This window comes from Chelonia mydas, chromosome 2, assembly GCF_015237465.2.
Source record: "Chelonia mydas isolate rCheMyd1 chromosome 2, rCheMyd1.pri.v2, whole genome shotgun sequence".
In the NCBI taxonomy this organism is placed as follows: Eukaryota; Metazoa; Chordata; order Testudines; family Cheloniidae; genus Chelonia; species Chelonia mydas.
The window spans coordinates 138,273,457-138,298,871 of NC_057850.1; the positions used below are offsets into that span (position 1 = coordinate 138,273,457).

The 25,415-nt window shown below is 43.9% G+C and overlaps 1 protein-coding gene across 2 annotated transcripts in view; it reads left to right on the top strand.

Moving 5' to 3' along the window:
- Positions 1-25,415, top strand: part of SEMA5A (semaphorin 5A) — a 616,581-nt gene that overhangs the window by 249,169 nt on the left and 341,997 nt on the right. For both annotated transcript variants that reach the window (XM_007057800.4, XM_043540272.1), the window contains exon 4: positions 22,201-22,246. In XM_007057800.4, coding sequence (XP_007057862.2) covers positions 22,201-22,246 — 46 coding nt within the window. The remainder of the gene's footprint in view (positions 1-22,200; positions 22,247-25,415) is intronic.

A 25,415-nucleotide genomic window follows, 5' to 3' on the forward strand; every position in this document is an offset into this window, starting at 1 on the left:
GGAAGGGGGGGATTGATTGTCCTGGGCCCTGCAACCCCTTAGGGATGGCCCTGGCATCCATCTTCCAAGCTACTCAGATGGCCCAGCCATTAGTTCACCAGTGAAAAACCGCTAAGTTGACAGCAGAGTGTTTTCCAGTCAACCCTGGTACTCCAGCTCTCTGTGAAGAGTATGGGAAGTCGACTGGAGAGCATATCCCGTTGATGTAGAGCAATGAAGACACCAGGGTAATTTGACCTAAGCTATGTCTACTCCAGCTACGTTATTCACATAACTTAGGTTGATTTACCCCCAAAGTGAAGACAAGCCCCTGGGGTGATGCAATTTAATGCAGTGCTAAGAATCATTGGATGTTGCCACACACAGACACAAGCAAGTGCAGCACCAACGTGGACTTAATCCATGCTTCAGTGTGGCTTTGCAGTGCAGCCACACATGCCTGAGCTAGGCCCACCTGGGTGCTCGTTCCTGGATGCTGATCACCTGAGTTAACTTTGCAATGAAGCATACCCTAAGTGTGGTCCCAGGCTTGTCTACATGGCAATTTACTGCAGCGCTGCAAGCCAGGGTGCAAATCTACAGTACACTAGCTTGCTGTGTGCTAACTGGCCATGTGGACCCTGCTAGCATGCACTAGAAGTTCCATAATGCGCTTTGATCTATAGCTGTTTGAAATACAGTATATCAAAAAAGTGCACTAATTATGATGTTGCACTCCATATGGTTTATAGAAATATGCTTATGAATATGACATAACTGGAATATGCTTTACACTAAATATTAAGTGGAAGCCATTAAGGGTGCTTCAGAATCAATGAACTGTGAATGGGTTTATTTACCTGCAAGCCTTCCTGTGTACTGTGGGCCAGCCTGTGGGTAATGAAGAATGAGGTCTCACAGGGACATATGACCATGTCACCTGATACTGAAATCCATCTTAAATCTTGTACTTTTCCATTTGGAAGGAGGGGTGGGGGCCAAGCACAGACAAAAGATCCCCGGCTTGTGCCAAAGCTATAAAAGGGGGTGGAACAGGACAAAGGCGGCTGCTAGTCATGAGAAAACCTCTGCTTACCACCTGAGATATCTGCTGGATCTAACAAAGACTGTATGAGGGGAAAGGATTGGGCCCAGACTAGGAGGGAGTCTAGTCTGTGAAAGAAGCTTATTGGAACATCTCTGAGGGTGAGATATTATCTGTAATCAGTTTCTTAATGTATTAGGCTTAGACTTGCGTGTTTTTGCTTTATTTTGCTTGGTGACTTACTTTGTTCTGTCTGTTATTACTTGAAACCACTTAAATCCTACTTTTTATACTTAATAAAATGATTTTTGTTTGTTAATAAACCCAGAGTAAGTGATTAATACTTGGGGGAGCAACAACTGTGCATATCTCTCTATCACTGTTATAGAAGGCGGACAATTTATGAGTTTACCCTGTATAAGCTTTATACAGAGTAAAACGGATTTATTTGGGGTTCAGGCTCCCAGAAAGGCTGAACAGTGGGCGCGGGGAAAGTCCCTGTTAGCTGAGAAGCCCCTGGGGCTGCGGCCACTGGGAGCTGCAGGGGGCTGTGCCTGTGGACGGTCAACATAAACAAAATGTCTCGCGGCCCTCCAGTGGATTACCCTGATGGGCCGGGTGCCGAAGGTTGCTGACCCCTGGGTAAAAACTTCCTATGATTTGTTTCCACTAGGATTTTATATTAAGTTGTCTATCTCAATGTAAGAACACTGTTTTATTTTTTTCAATTAAAACAAAGATTTACAGACTGCTTTTCTCCTTATGCTTCTTCCCAACATATGAAATTAGCTGTTAAGTTCTTGCTAACAGTCTCAGACTGGAACTCAGGAAGGCAAATTCATAAGTGACATACACTTACCAGCCAACTTCAATGAGTGAAAGTGAATGGATCTAAGGAAGTTTAAACAGATGTAACTTACATGTTGAAGTGCTGGAAGCAGTGGTAAAAAAAGTGTAAGTGTGAGTGGGGACTAATTTAACATAAACTTTTTACATCCTTCTTTTATTTGCTTTTCCTGCTATACTCCTCTCTTCCTGCCCCTTGTTCTGAAAGTTACACCAACTTGATTGTGAATTAGACCAATTTAGCCCTACATCCACTTAAATTTCAATTTACTGAACCTCTGAAAATATGGCCCTGGGGCAAGGCTGGCTTGAGGAGTGGGCAAGCAGGGCAGTTGCCCCGAAAGCCAACTTTCAGAGGGAGCCACATCACTATTTTTTTTCTCTGCCATTCGGAAGTGGGGGAACTGCCCTGGCTGACAAAACAGCTACGGCTTCTTCTGGTCTCAGTACAGGGCATTTTTACGAGCATTCATAGATTTGGAAGCCAGAAGGGACCATCATTTAGTCTGACCTCCTGTATAACACAGACCATTACATTTCACCCAGTCATCCCAATAACTTATCTGGCTAAAACATGTCTTTCAGAAAGCCATCCAGGCTTGAGCTGAAGACAGCAATTGATGGAGAATTGATGGTCTTGTTATGTCTTTCTCTGCTACATTAAAGAGCCCTTTCATTCCTGGTATTTTCTCTCAGGGGAAGTGCTTATACATTGTAATCAAGTCACCTCTCAGTCTTCTTTTTGATAAACTACACAAATTGAGGTCTTTTAAGTCTCTCACCCTAGGGCATTTTCTCCAGCCCTCAAATCATTTTTGTATTGGCCCTTTTTGCTGTAGCATCACACTGGGAGTTCATGTTGCACTGCTTGTCCAGTATGACCTCTAAATGCTTTTCAGAGTCACTGCTTTCCAGGATACTGTCCTCCATCTTGTACATATGACATACATCAGTGGTGGGCAACAAGCGGGCCTCATGCAGACCACCAGGGTAAGCTGATTGTGGGCTGCGAGACATTGCGGGCCACAGGGATGTGCTGGCCACCGCTTCCTGTAGCTCCCATTGGCCAGGAACAGTGAACCACAGCCACTGGGAGCTGCAGGGGGCCGTGCCCGCGGAAGGTCAATGTCTGCAAAATGTCTCACAGCCTGCAATCCGCTTACCCTGGTGGGCCACATGCGGCCTGCGGGCCACAGGTTGCCCACCACTGGCCTACATTCTTTGGTTCTAGATGTATAACTTACGCATTTTAATACATCCAAATGCATTTGTTTGAATGGGTCCAGTAAGAAGCAATTCAGATTGCTCTGTATGAGTGTTCTATCCTGATGATCATTTATCACTCCACCAATCTTTTTGTGTCATCCACAAATTTTATCAGCAGTGAATTTTTTTATTTACTTCCAGATCATTGATAAAAATGTTAAATAGCATCAAGTCATGAACTGATCCCTGTGGAACTTTACTAGAAACAACCCCATTTCAATGATGATTCCCCACTGACAACTATTATTTGAGATCTGTCAGTTAGCCAGTCCTTAGTCCATTTGATGTGTGCTTTATTTATGTGGTAGCGTGTTAATTTTTTAATGAGAATGTCATGCAGTACTAAGACAAACACTTTACAGAAGTCTACATTCATTATATCTTCTGAGTAACCTTTATGAACCAAATATATAATTACCTCCAAAAATTAAATGTGGGATTTTTTTTTGACAGTCTTTTTTCCCTAAAACCGTGTTGACTGGAATTAGTTATATTACCATCTTTTAATTCTTTATTAATTGAATCCTCTATCAACTTTTCCATTATTTTGCCCAGGACTGACATCAGTCTAACTGGCCTTCAGTTACCCAAGTCATCCCATTTTGATCTCTTCGACCTACACTTTTAGGACTCTTGGGTGCAAGAGTATCTGGGCCTCCTCATTTAAAAATGTTTATCTCTAGTAGACGCTATTCAACATCCTTCTTAATTACTAATAGATGGAAAAGTAATTCATCATCCTCTTATGATAAGTGTATCATCCTGCTTCTTTCCAAATGCAGAACAAATATTCTGTTCATAGGTGTGTGTGTCACATTTGGTTTGCTCATCGACTGAATGTAAGTTATCCTGCTTTACTAATTTCAGACACTTTCTAATCAACTTACTTATCTCCTTATTGCCCAGGATGTGTGGGAAAGGGATTTACCACTCCCTGTTAAAGATCTAATTATATGACAGGGTTGCATGCAATAACAGGAGCACTGGACTTGATGTCCCAGTAGGTCCCTTCCAATCCTAGGTCTTATGTCCTAACATATAGCTTACATCACTGCTTTTATCATCCCTGTATTTGGACAAGAGACATATATGCTTGGTAAGAGATCTCACCTTAGGTCTGAAGAAACTACTTTTAAAAATGCCCTGGGAGTATTTTTTCGTACCTCTTGGTGATGTGACATGAAACAAGTTTGTCCTGCAGCACAAACTGCAAAAGTGGCAACCTTAGGTATAATCTCAATAGTGTACTGAAAGAATGATTGTCACCTATCTGGTCTGTGGCAAAATGACTACCTATGCAGCTCAAAATTGCACTGATCATTTCTTTTGAGTACCATATTAATTGCTATTACATTCAGTTTGCTCTTGCTATCACTCTAATGCTCTTCTTAGGTCTTTCCCAAGTATCTCCCTTTCTGGTGAATTCTAACAATAAATTTGTGCTCTACAAAACCTGCAGTAATCATATTTATATAGTCATGGACGTGTTAGCCTCATTAATACTTGTAAACTCAATATTTCTAATTCCATGCTGCACATATTAATAGAGAAGAAATTTGTGTTTTACTGTGTGACCAAGTAACTTCATAGCACAAAAATGTCTTTGTTTCGTTTTTCTTGGAGATAGTCCTGCTGCATAATTATGAATTCATGTGTAGTTCGGACACAGAAACTTAAAATTGAGTTGTGTTTCTCATAATGAAGATTGAAATTGATGTCATGATGATTTATAAAACATATTAATCAATAATGAGATGTCCTGTGTTGAAATTCCACCACAACATTCATAACAAATTGTGCAAAATGAAATATCCTCAAGGAAATAACATGACATTCTGCAAACCACTGACCTGAAAATTACCAATGTGAGCTCAGATAGCTGTCTGCTAAGCAATTCAGCAATACAAACTTGATTCATGTAGAGAGGGATAGAGTACACTATGTAAAACCCTCCAAGTTCAGTCTGTGGCACCTCCTTACATGTGCTGTGAATTGTGGCTCAGTATATCTCTGAGAGGCAGGGAAGAAAGCAGGCATCCAGCGTGGACAGTGAATTTGCAATTTAGCTTAATATCTTAATTTCTTGTTTGAAGGAAGAACAAGTGATACTGGTAGGTGGAGGGTATGTACAATGAAAGGAGAAATAAATCTGATGAAAATGGAGTGTTAGTATCTGTAAATTCACTGGTGAATATTTTTGAGCAAGATATATTTTAAGCTTACATGCATGTGTAAGGGGATTGTTGTCCCCTTACTAAAATTCTGGGGGTGTTTTGGTTAGCTAGCTCCCAGTACTAAAAGTAAGGGGAAGGGCCAAAGCAAAAGCAGGACCCTGAGGCTGACAGTCCCCAGGGGCAATGGGGAGAGACGAATGCTCCAGGTCAGCCTGATTGACAGGGCAAGCAGGCTCATCAGGTAGTCAGGAGGCTAGGGTGTGTCCTGTCTTCTGTGTGAGCTGGAATTGCCTGGATCAGACAGAGTGGGACTGAGCCCTGGTCTACACTAGGACTTTAGGTTGAATTTAGCAGCATTAAATCGATGTAAACCTGCACCCGTCCACACGATGAAGCCCTTTATTTCGACTTAAAGGGCTCTTAAAATCGATTTCCTTACTCCACCCCTGACAAGTGGATTAGTGCTTAAATCGGCCTTGCCGGGTCGAATTTGGGGTACTGTGGACACAATTCAACGGTATTGGCCTCCGGGAGCTATCCCAGAGTGCTCCATTGTGACCGCTCTGGACAGCACTCTCAACTCAGATGCACTGGCCAGGTAGACAGGAAAAGAACCGCGAACTTTTGAATCTCATTTCCTGTTTGGCCAGCGTGGCAAGCTGCAGGTGACCATGCAGAGCTGATCAGCAGAGGTGACCATGCAGAGCTCATCAGCAGAGGTGACCATGATGGAGTCCCAGAATCGCAAAAGAGCTCCAGCATGGACTGAACAGGAGATACGGGATCTGATCGCTGTATGGGGAGAGGAATCCGTGCTATCAGAACTCCGTTCCAGTTTTCGAAATGCCAAAACCTTTGTCAAAATCTCCCAGGGCATGAAGGACAGAGGCCATAACAGGGACCCAAAGCAGTGCCGCGTGAAACTTAAGGAGCTGGGGCAAGCCTACCAGAAAACCAGAGAGGCGAATGGCCGCTCCGGGTCAGAGCCCCAAACATGCCGCTTCTATGATGAGCTGCATGCCAGTTTAGGGGGTTCAGCCACCACTACCCCAGCCGTGTTGTTTGACTCCTTCAATGGAGATGGAGGCAACACGGAAGCAGGTTTTGGGGACGAAGAAGATGATGATGATAATGAGGCTGTAGATAGCTCACAGCAAGCAAGCGGAGAAACCGGTTTTCCCGACAGCCAGGAACTGTTTCTCAGCCTGGACCTGGAGCCAGGACCCCCCGAACCCACCCACGGCTGCCTCCTGGACCCGGCAGGCGGAGAAGGGACCTCCAGTGAGTGTACCTTTTAAAATACTATACATGATTTAAAAGCAAGCATGTGAAAGGATTAATTTGCCCTGGCATTCGCGGCTCTCCTGGATGTACTCCCAAAGCCTTTGCAAAAGGTTTCTGGGGAAGGCAGCCTTATTGCGTCCTCCATGGTAGGACACTTTACCACTCCAGGCCAGTAACACGTACTCGGGAATCATTGTACAACAAAGCATTGCAGTGTATGTTTGCTGGCGTTCAAACAACATCCGTTCTTTATCTCTCTGTGTTATCCTCAGGAGAGTGAGATATCATTCATGGTCACTTGGTTGAAATAGGGTGCTTTTCTTCAGGGGGCACTCAGAGGTGCCCGTTCCTGCTGGGCTGTTTGCCTGTGGCTGAACAGAAATGTTCCCCGCTGTTAGCCACGGGGAGGGAGGAGGGTTGAGGGGGTAGCCACGCGGTGGGGGGAGGCAAAATGCGACCTTGTAACGAAAGCACATGTGCTATGTATGTAATGTTAACAGCAAGGTTTACCCTGAAAGAGTGTAGCCACTGTTTTATAAAATGTGTCTTTTTAAATACCGCTGTCTCTTTTTTTTTCTCCACCAGCTGTATGTGTTTCAATGATCACAGGATCTTCTCCTTCCCAGAGGCTAGTGAAGATTAGAAAGAAAAAAAAAACGCACTCATGATGAAATGTTCTCTGAGCTCATGCTGTCCTCCCGCACTGACAGAGCACAGACGAATGCGTGGAGGCAAATAATGTCAGAGTGCAGGAAAGCACAAAATGACTGGGAGGAGAGGTGGTGGGCTGAAGAGAGTAAGTGGCAGGCTGAAGACAGGGCTGAAGCTCAAATGTGGTGGCAGCGTGATGAGAGGAGGCAGGATTCAATGCTGAGGCTGCTGGAGGATCAAACCAGTATGCTCCAGTGTATGGTTGAGCTGCAGCAAAGGCAGCTGGAGCACAGACTGCCACTACAGCCCCTGTGTAACCAACCGCCTTCCTCCCCAAGTTCCATAGCCTCCACACCCAGACGCCCAAGAACGCGGTGGGGCGGCCTCCGGCCAACCAGCCACTCCACCACAGAGGATTGCCCAAAAAACAGAAGGCCGGCATTCAATAAATTTTAAAGTTGTAAACTTTTAAAGTGCTGTGTGGCATTTTCCTTCCCTCCTCCACCACCCCTCCTGGGCTACCTTGGTAGTCATCCTCCTATTTGTGTGATGAATGAATAAAGAATGCATGAATGTGAAGCAACAATGACTTTATTGCCTCTGCAAGCAGTGATCGAAGGGAAGAGGGGAGGGTGGTTAGCTTACAGGGAAGTAGAGTGAAACAAGGGACGGGGGGTTTCATCAAGGAGAAACAAACAGAACTTTCACACCGTAGCCTGGCCAGTCATGAAACTGGTTTTCAAAGCTTCTCTGATGCATACCGCGCCCTCCTGCGCTCTTCTAACCGCCCTGGTGTCTGGCTGCGCGTAACCAGCAGCCAGGCGATTTGCCTCAACCTCCCACCCCGCCATAAACGTCTCCCCCTTACTCTCACAGATATTGTGGAGCACACAGCAAGCAGTAATAACAGTGGGAATATTGGTTTCGCTGAGGTCTAAGCGAGTCAGTAAACTGCGCCAGCGCGCCTTTAAACGTCCAAATCCACATTCTACCACCATTCTGCACTTGCTCAGCCTGTAGTTGAACAGCTCCTGACTACTGTCCAGGCTGCCTGTGTATGGCTTCATGAGCCATGGCATTAAGGGGTAGGCTGGGTCCCCAAGGATCACTATAGGCATTTCAACATCCCGAACAGTTATTTTCTGGTCTGGGAATAAAGTCCCTTCCTGCAGCTTTTGAAACAGACCAGAGTTCCTGAAAATGCGAGCGTCATGTACTTTTCCCGGCCATCCCAGGTTGATGTTGGTGAAACGTCCCTTGCGATCCACCAGAGCTTGCAGCACTATTGAAAAGTGCCCCTTGCGGTTTATGTACTCGCTGGCTTGGTGCTCCGGTGCCAAGATAGGGATATGGGTTCCGTCTATGGCCCCACCACAGTTAGGGAATCCCATTGCAGCAAAGCCATCCACTATGACCTGCACATTTCCCAGGGTCACTACCCTTGATATCAGCAGATCTTTGATTGCGTTGGCTACTTGCATCACAGCAGCCCCCACAGTAGATTTGCCCACTCCAAATTGATTCCCAACTGACCGATAGCTGTCTGGCGTTGCAAGCTTCCATAGGGCTATCGCCACTCGCTTCTCAACTGTGAGGGCTGCTCTCATCTTGGTATTCATGCGCTTCAGGGCAGGGGAAAGCAAGTCACAAAGTTCCATGAAAGTGCCCTTACGCATGTGAAAGTTTTGCAGCTACTGGGAATCGTCCCAGACCTGCAACACTATGCGGTCCCACCAGTCTGTGCTTGTGTCCCGAGCCCAGAATCGGTGTTCCACAGCATGAACCTGCCCCATTAGCACCATGATGCATGCATTGGCAGGGCCCATGCTTTCAGAGAAATCTGTGTCCATGTCCTGATCACTCACGTGACCGCGCTGAAGTTGCCTCCTCGCCCGGTATCTCTCTGCCAGGTTCTGGTGCTGCATATACTGCTGGATAATGCATGTGGTGTTTAATGTGCTCCTAATTGCCAAAGTGAGCTGAGCGGCCTCCATGCTTGCCTTGGTATGGCGTCCGCACAGAAAAAAGGTGCGGAACGATTGTCTGACGTTGCTCTGACGGAGGGAGGGGCGACTGACGACATGGCTTACAGGGTTGGCTTACAGGGAATTAAAATCAACAAAGGGGGTGGCTTTACATCAATGAGTGTTTCAGGCAGGACTTCACGGAGGGTTCCAATAAGAAATGGTGCACCTAAGTAATTGTTCTTATTGGAACAAGCAGGTTGGTCTGGCCTCTGATTGATACATGGCTAGATTTACCTCGCTGCACCTTCTCTGTGAGTGACTGCAGTGTGACCTAGAGGAATGAGTCCCCTAGACGGGAGAAGGGGAGGAAGCAAATGAGTACAAAACAAATCTGGTCTATTTCTTGTTTTGATCAACTCCATCTATCTTTTACATCTTTGGCTGGCAGCAGACGGTGCAGAAGGACTGCAAGCCATCCACATCTCATGGCTGCTCCGCAGAAGTAGGACTGCTAGCCATCCTCATCTCTTGCCTGCCTGGCAGAAGATGGTGCAATACGACTGCTATCCATCCTCATCTCTTGCCTGCCCAGCAGAAGATGGTACAGTACGACTGCTAGCAATCCGTATCACCTGCCTGCTCACCATAAGATGGTTCAATAGGACTGACTGCAGGACTAAAGAGAATGGCCTAGTCAAGTCACTCCAAATTTAGTCCCTACGCCCATGTCTGCCCAGGCGCTCCTGGCCGATGTGGCCAGGAGCACCTCGGACATGACAATGACGGCTACCAGTCGTACTGTACCGTCTGCTGCCACAAGGCATTGGGTTGATGCTGCTGTGTAGCAATGCAGTACCACGTCTGCCAGCACGCAGGAGACATATGGTGACGGTTACCTGAGCGGTCTCCATGCTTGCCGTGGTATGGCGTCTGCACAGGTAACTCAGGAAAAAAAGCGCGAAACGATTGTCTGCCCTTGCTTTCACGGAGGGAGGGAGGGAACAGGGGCCTGACGATATGTACCCAGAACCACCCGTGGCAATGTTTTAGCCCCATCAGGCATTGAGATCTCAACCCAGAATTCCAATGGGCAGCAGAGACTGGGGGAACTGTGGGATAGCTACCAACAGTGCAACACTCCGGAAGTCGACTCTAGCCTCGGTACTGTGAAGCACTCCGCCGAGTTAATGCACTTAATGCACTTAGAGCATTTTCTGTGGGGACACACACACTCGAATATATAAAACCGATTTCTATAAATTCAACCTAATTTCGTAGTGTAGACATACTCTGAGTAGAGTTACAGAAGCAGCCCGTAGAGCAGACCTGTGCTAGGAGCAGAGCTGTAGCAACCAGGGCCCGAGGGGCCAGAGAAGCAGCCCAGGGAGCTGGAGGCAGAGCAGCAGCAGTGCTGAGGCAGAGTGGAGCTGGGGCTGGAGCAGTCCAGTGCCATGTGTGGTGAGCAGATGGGGAGAGCGAGGGGGACTCTGGGCAGCGGGCCCAGCACTGGGAGATGCCTCCAGCCAAGACGCCTGGCTGGCCAGAATTGGATGGGGATCGTAACCCAATGGGGCGGGGGCGACGCTGGAAAGAAGGGTCCTGCTACCTAGAGCCCGAGGGTGTGTGGCCACCGCCAGAGCAAGTGTCAGACCCGCAGCATCCCTGCTGCACAGCCAGGGCCTGAGAAGGGGCCTGGGACTTGTGAGGAACAGACTGAACTTCCCTTACATTCCAGAGATGCTGGCTGTGATGTCCCCGTGCCACAGAGTGGGGTGACATGTTTTCCTTTAACCTCTCCCATTTTTTCCTTATTTTTAAAAATTGATTGCTGTTTAATCAATTGTATTTGCTTTGAACTGTATGTAATGATCAGTGGGTCAGGGAAGCATCCAGTGCAGAGAGAGCACCCCTTAGTGGGGACACCCTAGCCACTACATTACGTGATCATGGCAAGGTTGGGGGTCGAGCCCCCAGGAGTTCTGGGCCCAGCCTTGTTGGGGTTACGAGGATTCTGCCACACACGAGAGTGGAAGGGGAGCCCTAGAGGTCAGGCAGGCCTCTGGGTAAAGGGAGTGGGAGTGAGAACTCAAATCCTTTTCTTAGCCCATTTCACTGGGGTAGTGTATAAGCCAGGAAAGTTCGCCATAATAGCGGTACCATTCCCCTGCTTACCATTCCCCTGCTTACATATATTTTTAGTCTTTAAAAAGACAAAATATATACAGTAGATCGAAAAGACTTCATGCAATGTTTTGTGACTCTTTCAGTTTAGTTTGCACTTCATATATTGCTGAAACTTTGTGTAAACACTGTCATGCAGCAGTGTACAATTTTTTAAATCTATCTTTGCTGGATCTCTCCAATGATTTCCTTGCATTACCTCCTATGTGCCAGTCACAAATGTTTGTTTCTTCCTTTTGCCTTCTCCTGAGCTCTTGCCTTTGAAAGTCTGCTTTCTGCATGCAGTTTGAACATGTCAGAAACAAACTCACCTTAGCACTTCACCTCTTATTAAATAGGTCATGAATCTTTCCTATAATTATGCACATTAAAAAATTACATATGTAAAAAAAGCATGTTTTATAAAGAAAGCTGGGCATGGTGGTGGTTCTCTTCTGGAATATTTTATTCAGCCAGGAGGACAGAAATGCTTTCATTGTTCAGACACAGCCCAATCCTGTGCAGTGTATGTATTTCAGCTTTTGACTGAGATATAAAATTGAGGTCCTGACCACTTGTGGTCATTAAAGATCCATGACACATTTGAAAGAATTAGGGTGCTAGCACCAATATCCTGGCCAAGTTTCAATATGGATTATACCTTCTTTCTGTTGTATGGTCCCATATTGCAAACACTTGGGGCACGTCTGCGCAACAGACGTGACCAATGTTAGGTCAGCTTACAGCCAGCAGGGCTACACAGGGCTGGTGTGGGGGGCTGAAAGCCAGTGCTCTCAGCCCTGTGCAGCTCCCTTAAGGAAGCCCAGCTGCTCCCCAGGCTCTAGGCTCCCCAGCCACCTGGGTGTCTCACCTTCCCACTGTGGGGGGTGGAGGGGAGCAGCTGTCCAGGGGAGCAGCCGGGCTGGGAGCAGGGGAGCCAGGGTTTCTTGACTTTCTCTCCAGCATGGAGCCCTGAAATTGACAAGACAGCCAAGGTAAGTAACGCAGTGTCTACACAGACACTGCATCACCCTAAGTACACTGACATAAGCCCTACACTTCGCATGGAAGGTGGAGTTATGTCAGTGTAGTAGGACACTTATATCAGTGGGACAAGGCTGTAGTGTGTACTCTGATGTAATTAGGTTGATGTAAGCTGCCTAACTGTGTAGTGTAGACCAGTTCTCAGTATCTGCTTAATTTTGAAGAATGTGAGTAGTTGCACTGAAGCCAGTAGGGCTTACTCATGTGCTTAAATTTAACCAATGCATATGTGCACCCAGTTTCAACTGGATGTGGTATTTTTTGTGCTATGCATCTGTGCTGTGTGCTGTTAAGTAGATGTTCAGTCTGTGTGTCTGTATGTGTGTAACAAGTCTCTTGTTTGACTCCAGTAGGAACCGTGAGTTCACATTTAAATGTATGATTATGTTGTTTCTGTAAGGAAAATTACTGTTAGATTTATACAAAAAAATAAAAAGGGCATCTATCCAAGGCTCTAGACGCCCTTGCCAAAGTTATGAGAACACAATTAGATTGCCCACAGAACATCAAACTCCCCTTTCCCCCACACATCTGATTTCTCTCAAAGGCTTGCTTTTCACAGTAGCACATGTAAATAGATGTGTCTTGCAGCATATTCCGAAGGTCAGTGGATCTGGGCTATTTCAGACTTGGGTGGAAATTAGTTTTAGATTAATTTTGTATTTTTATTTAGCTATAATTTAACTTGCACAGATGATAAAATCAGAAGTTCTAGTCCAGGATCTCTTAACTCTTGCTGGATTTCCACTGGATATAACTTGTGAGATTCAAGCCAAATGTTGTTCATTCAGTGTGCACTGGTTATGGGTTGTATGAGTGAAACGGACAATGCAGAGCTGGTTGTACCCAGAAATCGTCTCTTAATCAATCTCAGACAAGTCTATACATTAGTTTCCAAATGAAGAAAAAGTGAGTAGTAGAAAGATGCAAAACATAGTACTGTGTTTCTCAGACCATAATATGCTGAAATCCTTAAGCTGTTACAGATGCCCCACTACAAAATTTATTTTGACAGTACAATGAATATGTGTGCTGGATGCCTCAGAGTAAAAAGTGGAGACAGTCTCACTTTCATGACATATTTGATAAATTCATCTAACTGGATAAAGAACTGGAATACTTCTGTCCAAGCTTGCTCTGAAAATTGACTACAAAAATGGCACTGGTGGCTTCCATGTATGTTTCTTTATGAATCTTTCAAAGGTACTGTTTACAAACAAAAATGTTTTTTCTGTTATTCATACAGCCACACTTCTAGCTATTTAATTATGGGCAGAGTTTTTAGTACCACCTAGTTTGTAGCATCACATACAGTTACGGTTGCCAGTTTTCATTTGCCAGACTTTTAAGTGTTCAGGCTGAGATTTTTTTTCCATGCCAGGTAGGGTGACTAGATGTCCTGATTTTATAGGGACAGTCTCAATCTTTGTGGCTTTTTCTTATATAGGCTCCTGTTATCCCCTACCCCCTGTCCCTGGTTTTCACACTTGCTGTCTGGTCACCCTAATGCCAGGTGTCTGTGCCAGGCTGATTTTTTCTTTGTCTTTTTTTTTTTTTTTTTTTTTTTAAGTTTCACCTAGTTTCTGAGAACTGAAAACTGCCCATACTTGGCCAAGCCTCTGAAAAATCTCATTTGAATGTACTCAGTAGAGACTTGTTTGAAGTTTGGCAGCTAAAATCTCCAAGAGTCCTTCTATGCTGGGTATGCTCCAGCCAAAGGCTGCAGGGGCTGAGCAGGACTTTCCTGAACACTGGTGTACCAGGCCCAAGAGCTGAGAGCAGAAGCAAGGGAGAGGTAGGGAAGCAGTTAGGAGAGCAGACCAGGAACCAGAGTTGGGGCTGAGGAAGCAAAGCCAGATGATGGCGAGAACCAGGGTAGGAGGTAGATCAGAGCAGAGGGTGTGGATGACCCGAGTTGGGGGAGGACCAAGAGCTAAGGGATGGGGCAGGTGGATAGAAGCAGAGTGAAAGGCGTAGAATCATAGGGTTAGAAGGAACTGCAAGGGTCATCTAGTCTAACCCCTGCCAAGATGCAAGATTTGTTGTATCTAAACCATCCAAGACACGTGGCTATCCAGCCTCCTTTTGAAAACCTCCATGGAAAGAGCTTCCACGACTTCCCTAGGCAGTGTGTTCTCTTGTCATGCTGTTCTTAGAGTTAGAAATTTTTTCCTGAGATTCGATCTAAATCTGCTATGCTGTAGTTTGAACCCATTGCCTCTTGTTCTCTTTTGCTGGAGAGGGCAGGACAACTTTTTTCCATTTTTTTCATAGTAGCCTTTCAAGTATCTGAAGACTGCCATCATATCCTCCCTTAAACTCCTCTTTTCCAAAGTAAACATATCTAGTTCCTTCAGTCTTTGCTCATATGGCTTGCATTCCATCCCTTTCATCATCTTTGTCACTCACCTCTGGATCTTTTGCAGTTTGTCTGCATCCTTTCTATTCATTGATGACCAAAATTGGATACAGTACTCCATCTGAGGCCTAATCACTGAGAAGAGTGATACTATCACCTCCTGTGACTTGCCTTCTATGCCTCTGTTAATGAAACCTAAAATTGCATTTGCTTTTTTTGTAACTCCATTGCATTGCTGACTCATGTTGAGGTTGTGATCCATCACAACTCCCAGATCCTTCTCAGCAGTGCTGCTGCCAAGCCAGTTTTTCCTTGTTCTGTATTTGTGCATTTGGTTTTCCTTCCCTAAGTATAGCACCTTATATTTGTCTTTGTTGAGTTTCATTTTGTTGTCTATAGCTCAGTTCTCTAACTTACCAAGATCCCTCTGAATTTTAGCTCTATCCTCCAAAGTGTAGGTTCCCACTTAGCTTTGTGTCATCTGCAGACTTGATCAGCATGCTCTTTATACCTACATCCAGGTCATTAATACGGATGTTAAACAACATTGGATCCAGAACAGATTCCCATGTATCCACACTTGAGACCTCCCTCCAATCTGATATCAATCCAACCGACTGGGGGCGGGGAAAAAGAGCTGGAAGATGACAGAGCTACATAGAAGCAGAAAGGGACAGACTGGCTGGGGGCACAGTGGTAGAAGGGTTTATGATTATTAAAACCTGGACTTGAACTCGGGAGTCCTGAATCTGAACATTCTTCTCCTGTTACCAAATATCTATGAAATCCACTGGCAAAGTGTGTATCCCCCTCCCTCTCTATTGGAAGGTCCACATGAAGGATAACAGCCTTCTACTGCTACCAGTCATTTTATTAGTTCAAGTGTTCATAGAATCATAGAATATCAGGGTTGGAAGGGACCTCAGGAGGTCATCTAGTCCAACCTCCTGCTCAAAGCAGGACCAATCCCCAATTAAATCATCCCAGCCAGAGCTTTGTCAAGCCTGACCTTAAAAACTTCTAAGGAAGGAGATTCTACCACCTCCCTAGGTAACGCATTCCAGTGTTTCACCACCCTCCTAGTGAAAAAGTTTTTCCTAATATCCAACCTAAACCTCCCCCACTGCAACTTGAGACCATTACTCCTTGTCCTGTCCTCTTCTACCACTGAGAATAGTCTAGAACCATCCTCTTTGGAACCACCTCTCAGGTAGTTGAAAGCAGCTATCAAATCCCCCCTCATTCTTTTCTTCTGCAGACTAAACAATCCCAGTTCCCTCAGCCTCTCCTCATAACTCATGTGTTTCAGACCCCTAATCATTTTTGTTGCCCTTCACTGGACTCTCTCCAATTTCTCCACATCCTTCTTGTAGTGTGGGGCCCAAAACTGGACACAGTACTCCAGATGAGGCCTCACCAATGTCAAATAGAGGGGAATGATCACGTCCCTCGATCTGCTGGCTATGCCCCTACTTATACATCCCAAAATGCCATTGGCCTTCGTGGCAACAAGGGCACACTGTTGACTCATATCCAGCTTCTCGTCCACTGTCACCCCTAGGTCCTTTTCCGCAGAACTGCTGCCAAGCCACCCTGCACTTATCCTTGTTGAACCTCATCAGATTTCTTTTGGCCCAATCCTCCAATTTGTCTAGGTCCCTCTGTATCCTATCCCTACCTGCCACCATATCTACCACTCCTCCTAGTTTAGTATCATCCGCAAATTTGCTGAGAGTGCAATCCACACCATCCTCCAGATCATTTATGAAGATATTGAACAAAACCGGCCCCAGGACCGATCTTTGGGGCACTCCACTTGATACCGGCTGCCAACTAGACATGGAGCCATTGATCACTACCCGTTGAGCCCGACAATCTAGCCAACTTTCTACCCACCTTATAGTGTATTCATCCAGCCCATACTTCTTTAACTTGCTGACAAGAATACTGTGGGAGACCATGTCGAAAGCTTTGCTAAAGTCAAGAAACAATACATCCACTGCTTTCCCTTCATCCACAGAACCAGTAATCTCATCATAGAAGGCGATTAGATTAGTCAGGCATGACCTTCCCTTGGTGAATCCATGCTGACTGTTCCTGATCACTTTCCTCTCGTGTTCTGTGCTATGAATTTAAATGATGTGGGGAGAGGGCATCAATCTAATTCCACATGAGGGAATTTCTTGTTTGTTTTCTTCCAATGTTGCTTAAGAACTACATTGTACTTAAGAAGGGGGGAGCTGTCCTGAGATCACAGAGGGGCTGTGCCTCATGAACTTGGCTCATAGATGGCTTTTGTTACTTGAAAAAAGCTTCTCATGTTATGTTGATCAGCGAAGCTCGGGATTTCCATGGCCTTTGGTTGCCACCACTGATTCTTGATGTCACACAGCCTCTTTTGAACTAAAGCTTTTAGCCAATGATAAGTCTCTCGTTTTTGCTGACTAGAGTCTTTATTTTGCCAAGCGCAAAATGCGCCTCTCTTCTGATAAACAAGTGTTAGGATTTCCTTGTTGTTCTCATCAAACATATGCTGATGATAGATAGTGGAATATCCAGTGGATTTCAGCACATGCCTTGTGAATAATGGTCTTGATCACCTCCCAGTGTGTTTGGATATCATTGATGTTGTCAGATAGGTCAGAGAGCCTCTCAATAATGCGTTGCTGAAAGGTCTCATGACTAGTGTGATTTTGAAGTGCCCTGATGTTAAATCTCTTCCGCATTCCTTTTAGTTGTTTACAGTGTTGTGGTGCAAGCCATATGTTCATGATTGATCTGACCAGATGATGATCTGTTTAGCAGTCATCCGTATCTCTTGTAACTTGTATAATATGGACATCAGTATGATCACAGGCTCTGACGATGACATAGTCAAGATACCTGTGTCCGGAACTTGGGTGGTTCTAAGTGGTCTTATATTTCTCCCTCTGTCTAAAGATGGCATTTGTGATAGGCAAATCATGCTCCACACATTTGCTGAGGAGGAGAATGCCATTAGACGTGACATTTCCTGCCCCTTCTTTTCTAGTGGTGCCTCTTCAGAGTTCGGTGTGTCACCCAACTCTTGCATTGAAGTCACCCATGAGGATAACCTTGACTTGCTTTTCTGTGGTAGTCAGGACTGCATCAAGAGCACAGTAAAACTGCTCCTTTTTGTCTTCCATCAAGTGTGGGAGCGTACACACTGATGACCGTGGCATACTCATTGTTACCAAACATAAGACAAAAAGTCATGAGACATTCATTAATACCCATAGGGAGTTCTAAAAGCTGGCTAGCAATCTTGTTCTTGATGGCAAAACTAACACTAACGTCTCTCTTCAATGACTTTCCTTTCCAAAATAAGGTATAGCCACCTCCATCTTCTTTCACTTGGCCTTCATCTGCCTGGCTGGTCTCATTTAGGGCAGCAATATTAGTATAATATCTTGCAAATTCGCTAGCTGTTATGGCAGTTCTTCTTTCAGGACAGTTACTGCTTGGGGAACCCATGAGAGTGCAAACATTCCAACTGGCGAACTTCATTTCTTTGCTTTGTATGTTCCGACTGTAGGTAGAGTGATCCCCCTGGACATGGCCATCAGGCCGGGATGTGCGAGAGAAAGCCTATGTTTAAGGCATCTTTTCTAGCCCCTCCCCCATTCAGGGTGAGCAGAGGTAATCCTGAAAAGGACTGCTCAGTCATGGGCGCAGCTACGGAATTGCGCTTTTGCGATTTCTGTCTCAAAATTCCAAATGCAAGACGACCAACACATGGCCGCTGCCTGCATGCAGATTTGTGACTAGGGACTCCAGATATCACTGCTCCTGTCCCCCACACCACTCATCCATCACCTCAGGACTTTGTTAGTAGGAGATGTTAACACCCTTGGCAGAGGTCTATGTGTGAAATATTTTAACATGGGGAGGCGGTGCATTGGCAGCAACCTCTCAAAACTTGAAAGGAAGGAGCCCTGGACTTGGTGGCAGGGATGTCCATGACAACCGGAGGTCTCCGTACTGTTGCCCTCACCTGCCTTCACAGCTGCAGAGAACTGACAGGTCCTCAAACACACCTGTTCCACTGTTGGGGTCTTGAAGTTTGGACTGCACTTCATCTGGAACCTCACTTCAGAACTGTTTGCCAAGAGTGACCCTCCCAGGACTATAAGACTCCGGGCAACATAGTTCTGAGGGTCATTGGGACACAGAAGCCTCTCCACCACAACAAGGTAACAGTTCAAGGAGACGACCACCTGACCTAAAGAATGATAATGTGACAATTTTAAAGAAAGCGGACAAGTCAATGTGTGGGAATTACCGAGGCATTGTCCTCCTCTCCATTGCTAGGAAGATGCTCACTCGCATCCTTTTGAACTGTCTCCTCCCTCTTGCAGAAGATGTCCTTCCGGAATCCCAATGTGGTTTCAGACCATGTTGGGACATCCACTGACATGAGTTTTGTTTCTCAACAGATCCAAGAGAAGTGTAGAGAACAACACCAGCCATTGTTTATGGCATTTATTGACCTAACTAAGTCCTTTGATTCCATCAATCATGAAGTCTTATGGAAGTTGCTGTCTAGGCTCGGTTGTTCATTGAAGTTCATTTGCATTCTCAGGCTACTTCATAATGGGATGACTGCCACCATCCAGTTCATCATCTGTACTGGTGTTAAGTAGTGCTGTGTTATTGCCGCAACCCTTTTTTCTGTCTTCCCATGATCTTGTTTCTTATTCATGACTTCCTTTCTTCTGGAATAGGGATTGAGTATCACATGGACGACTAGCTCTTCAACCTGTGACATCTTCATTCTAAAATTAAGGTCACCAGGACTGTTATTACCCACCTTCAGCATGCTGATGACTGTGCTATCCTCGTGCACACCAAGGCTGACTTGCAATCCACCCTAGATCTTTTCTCAGGTGACTATCATAGCCTCGAACTTTCCCTCAACATTGGGAAGACTAAAGTGGTCCACCAGCCTGCCCCAGCACAAGTTTCCCCCCTTCTCTCACAAATTGTCATCAGTGGTGAATTCCTGGAAAATGTTGGTAGCCACCTCTCCCAAACAGCCAATCTAGATGTGGAGATCAAACATAGGATCCATTGTGCCAGCTCATCCTTCAGAAAGTTGCTTCATCACGTCTTGATTGACGGAGATCTGCGGATGTAAACTAAGATCCCGGTCTATAATGCAGTAGTCATCCCCACTCTTCTTTGTGTGTGCAAGACATGGGTGACATACTGAAGCCATTTTAAGTGTCCGGCGTGGTACCAACAACACTGCTGCAGGAAGATTCTCCATATCAGATGGGAAGACCATCGCACCAATGTCACCATTCTCTCTTCAGCTAATATCACCAGTGTTGAGGCGAAGATTATGAAACATCAACTTTGCGGGGCTGGTTATTGTGTGCGGATGACTGATACTCGTCTTCTGAAGCAAGTCCTCTCTTCTCAACTTAGTCATCGTAAGAGGACTTGCGGGGGACAGAGGAAATGCTAGAGGACACCCTGAAAGTATCTTAACAATGGAGGCCATGAATTGGGAAGAGCTGGCTGGCAATAGACTGCAATGGCGTTGCATCATACATCAAGCCTCAGCCCGTTTTGAAGAGAATGTCCTTGCTCAAGAAACTGAGAAATGGCAGAGGAGCAAGGGAAAGTGTATAGCATCCCAGCCAGCAGTTGTGCTCTCTCCAAGCAACCACCTCTCATATAGGTGGAAAAACCTGTAGAGCCTGGATTGAATTCTCAGCCATTTTTACTCTCATCAGTGACATTTCTCCTGTCAGACGTCATCCTTGTATTGAGGGATAGCTGACGATGATGACGATTTTCAAAAGCACCTAAGTAGGTTATGCACCTAATTCTTATTGATTTCAATAGGAGTTAGGCACCTAACCTGCTTAAGCACCTTTTAAAATCCCACTAGCATCTATCTGTATCTTTACGTATCTAAATACCTTTTGAAAATCTGGCCCTTTAGCCACTTAATGGCCATGAGAAGAGCCTTAACTAAGGGCCTGCAGACTTGCTTCTTTTGGAGAATAGTCCGTGGAGAAACTTTTCACCTGGTACCAACTTTTGCACTAGGGAATAGAGAAAAAGTAGACCAAAGGGAGCTATATTGAGAGAGAGGGGGAAAAGGAAAGAAAGAGAAGAAAATAGGGAGGGATCTGGAAGAGATAGAGGAAAGAGAAGGTGATGGGAATGACCGAGAGAGGGAGAAGGGGGAGAAAGCAGAGAGACTGAGAACTAGAGACTTCACATAAAGGTAGAGAAAGAGAGGAAAGAAGTAGAGGATAGTGGGTGAAAATGTAAAGAAAAGTAGATGAAAAAGGAGGGAGACGGAGAAGGATTCGGCAAAAAACAATCAGAAACAGGGAAATGCAGCAATGGGAAATGGCAGAGTCCTGGTGCAGAACTGTCACAAATAGGGGAATTTGTTATTACCCACCCAAAGAGATGGGAACTACTGAGCTAGATATACGTGTAGGGTGTAGCATTATTTGGTTCGTTTAGGGATGGGGAATTATTTAATTCTCCATCTTTCTAACTAGGAGTTGTAGAATTAAGATATTAGGGTGTGGGTAATAGAATGGAGAGGCTTGCGGTTCGGGAGTTACGACGTTTCAACTTACGATGCAATTTTCAGGAACTAATTGTGCCATAAGTCTGAGGACTGCCCGTATTTCATTTATACTACAAAACGTAGTCTTTGTACAAGCACATGCTGGAAATTTTCAAGCTCTGTATTCAGTCATACAAATTCATCTGCTTGAGAACTCTATCTCATATTTTCTAGTGATTTCACACACAGTGACTTATAGCCATGTCTTTATCTTGTTCCATTCCCGATTCCCATCAAATTCAGTAGGAGCTTTAGGTGGTAACACATGGCAAGGTAAAGCTGTTAGCTTTTACTAAACAATAGATAAATGGGAAGTGCTTTAGCAACTCAGCAAAAATAAAATAAAAGGGTAGCCCTGAGGCACACATGTTTGCTCTTGTTTAATTTCATAAGGAGTTGACTGAGTTTATAATGTTTTCATTATAAACATTATTGTAGGTTAAAAGCATAGTGTGAAAATATTTTTTTAAATGAAAATTTCAATCCTGATATAGGTGGTCACAACTGCACTGACTTCAAAAATGTGATGTCTGTTTGTCATAGGACTTCAATTCACCTGGATTTGTGAATACTCAGCAGCTTTGAAAAAACAGGCTATAGGTGCCCAAAATTAGAAGTAAATTTTGAAATGTCCCTGAATATTTAGCCTAAAGACTCTCTCTGAGTCAGTGGCAGAGCTCAGAATAGAAGCCAAGAACCTTGAATGCCAGGCCCTGTTCTAACCACATACCTTTTTAGTAAATTATTGCTTTCCTGCTATTTAAAGCACTAGTAAAAAAATTCTTTCTTTTTCTTTTTCACCCTAGAAATTACCTCTTCAGGTTACATCTTGAGGATCTATCTCTAATCCAGGTATGTGCAATATATTTTTCTGTCTGTCTCAATTAGTTCCTGGTTTTGATTTGATGAAAGATGTTTCAAAGCTGTTAATCAAGATATTCAGATGCTTCACAGGTACAGCAGACTGAATGGCTGTTTTTGTCATCTTTGTTGCCCCTCATTATGTAAATCACATTACTCATTTTAATCCAGATTAGCCTTTGTCCTGGGCCATACAGTCTTGCTGTTATCTCAGTATCTACTATGATTTTAGTGAGTGTTAATATTTACAAAATGGAGGATGGGGAGAGAAATGGTTGCTGTACTGTAGAAGTGGTCTGACTTGCAACTGAGCACCCTGCTATGGTTTTGTTGTGAAACTCTCTTAAGAATCCATTATCCCTGTTTGAAAAGCATCTGTCCTTTCTTTGTAATTGTAAATGAAGGAATGTACTCACATTTGCTAAGGAACAGCAAACAGCAAGGGAAAAACAAGGGTTGTGATAAACAAATACAAACTAATCTGCTTGCCTTATTTAATACAGCTAATTGCTTTTCAAAGTTATTAGAGCTTGAAATCCAAGTCTTCAGGCTTCAAGAAAAGATTAGAAAAAAACTCAGATTAATTAATTTCCCCCCTGAACTTTGTAAGGACATAGGAAGTGTCCACATTCAGAATTTGTCATGTATCTGAGCCTTATATTCACACTGGCCTCTGAATCTCTTTACTTTTTACAGCAGTACTGCAGTATTCTTTCCATGCACACACTGCCAAAGCAAAAGTATTTGTCATCCTTTTTGAGTTCTTGGCTCTAAAAATTGTTTTACTGAATTTGATTTAAATTGACTGATGTGTTACGATACGGAAATACAAAATGTGTGCCTGATGTTCATAAGCTTTTCGAGTGATCCTGGACCCAGTTTCAAGCATATCTGGGCTACTTTATGTTTTCACTTTGAAATCACATTATTGTAAATCCCAATAGTTAAAAAATCATGAGATTATCTGTCTTAAAAATAATATATATATATAATTTCTGGTTTTTATGCTTCATATTTTCAAGCTTCTCTCCACAATCATGAGAGCTAGAAACTTAAAAAAGAACCCTGAGACTCACATAATCAAATGAGTAGAGGAACAGGGGGTTAAAGAAAAATACCAAATGTCACAAGATTTGTGATAAAATCACAAGACTTGGCAACACTAATTAATCAATCATACTGAAACTCAGTGCAGTTCTCATGGTTTTATTGAGGTTTCATAATTGTCACAAAAATCTTCATCAGCTTTCATGTTGAGAGTTCTTCTTGGCTTCTGTCTTAGCTAGCTGGGCACTCTGTTGTGCCACTGTTGATGTCATCGATGACATCATGAGGATGTCTGCCATCAATATTGCAGCCAATAGACTGAGCAGTTCCTAGAATCTTCTTAATAGTTCCGGAGAGCTCCTGGGTGGCAGGCAGGGGGAGCCCACAAAAATCAAAATCAAAGAAATGAAACTCTAAGTGACTGAACATTTTGAAACTTTACATAATGGCAGAAAATTTTTTTCTCCTAACCTGTCAATTTTACATCTTTGCTTTCACACAGTTGTTGTTGTCATAATAATGACACAAAAACTTCAATCTAATTTCCTTTCCTGCTTTGATCACTTTGGTTACTTTACAAGAACCAGCCTTCGTAAGAACATGCATCTGGTTTACAGCTAATAATCTACATTTTCACATCTGGAAGAGGGTATGTTCAGTAATATCTGGCAGTAAGAAGTCTGCAGTGTAGCACACTAAGAACACAAAGGGGATGGAGACGATCCAGCCCAGAGATCTATTGTTCATTATTTTGGAAAATTTCTCAAGATCTATCTTTATGTTGTCTCTTTTCTGAGGGAAGAGGAAAATAGCTGAATCTTCCTCACTCACAGGAGATACTACAGGCATCAGAACAGAGATGAATATTCCAATTCACCACCTGTTTCATCAGTTTCTGAACAGATTGTTATAGCTTTGTTTATTTTGTGAGAATTGGCTCAAAGTTTTTGTTTGTTTTTCAGCCTAAACTAACTTGTCAATTTATTTTGACCTACTAATTGGAAGTGTTTATCTAAGAATCTGGTAAAGAGTAGAGAGTGCTGAGATTTAGATCTTGATCCTTAAGGCTAATGCACATGACTAACTTTGTGCACATGCCTGAGTACTCCCAAAAGCTTCAGTGGGACTACACACGTACTTTACTTTGCAGGACTGGGCCCTTAGGTAGGGCCACACATTGTTATCACAAATGTCCAGAGTTTCAGACTAAGGGCAGGTCTACACTTAAAACCCTGCAACGGCACTTCAGTGAAGATGCTACTATGCTGATGGGAGAGCTTCTTCCATTGGGGTAGTTAATCTACCTCTGTGAGAGGCAGTAGCTACATCAGCAGGAGAAGCCCTCCCATTGACATAGCTCTGTGTATACCAGGGATTAGTTTGGACAACTGTGTTGCTCGAGGGTGTGGATTTTTCACACCCCTGATCAATGTAATTATACCAATGTAAGTTTGTAGTGTAGACCTGGCCTAAGTTTAAAGAAATGATAATAGCCATTTAGCAACAGCAAGATAACAGCTGGAATTCTTGGATTTAAATTTGTCTTTAAACTTATAAAATAGAAATTTTATCATTACAAAGTGCCATTTTATAGTAACAATAATTATTTTTAAAATCATTAATACAATAAAATAACTACACCCTGTTTCATGCAATTGCCTAATAAATTTGCAAAGGATACATTCACATTTATTGGTTAAAAAGAAATATTATGTATTGATTAGAGAGGAAATCTTTATATAGGGTGCGTTCTATTTATTATCCTTCATTAAAAACTCCATTTGAAATGTAAATCTCCACCGAGGAAATGAAAAGCAGGTTAACATTTATCAAAAAGGTAGCACTTCCATTAGAGCAGAGAGGCCTAACATCTTGTAAAAGTGATCGTTAGAATTAGATTACAAGAGACAAGAAGTGTATCTAAACATAAGATAGGGTCTTATCTAGTAAGTCATCATCACTCATTGCTGACACATTGAAACTGCCATCCAATGTCAGGGTTCTGTGCTCTCCTTTAGAGGAAAGTCCTATTGTTTGGGTAAGCAACTTTACTATGAAAATGTCTATAGTGAACCAGAAATCTTATGTTCAAATAGATTTGTTAGTCTCTAAG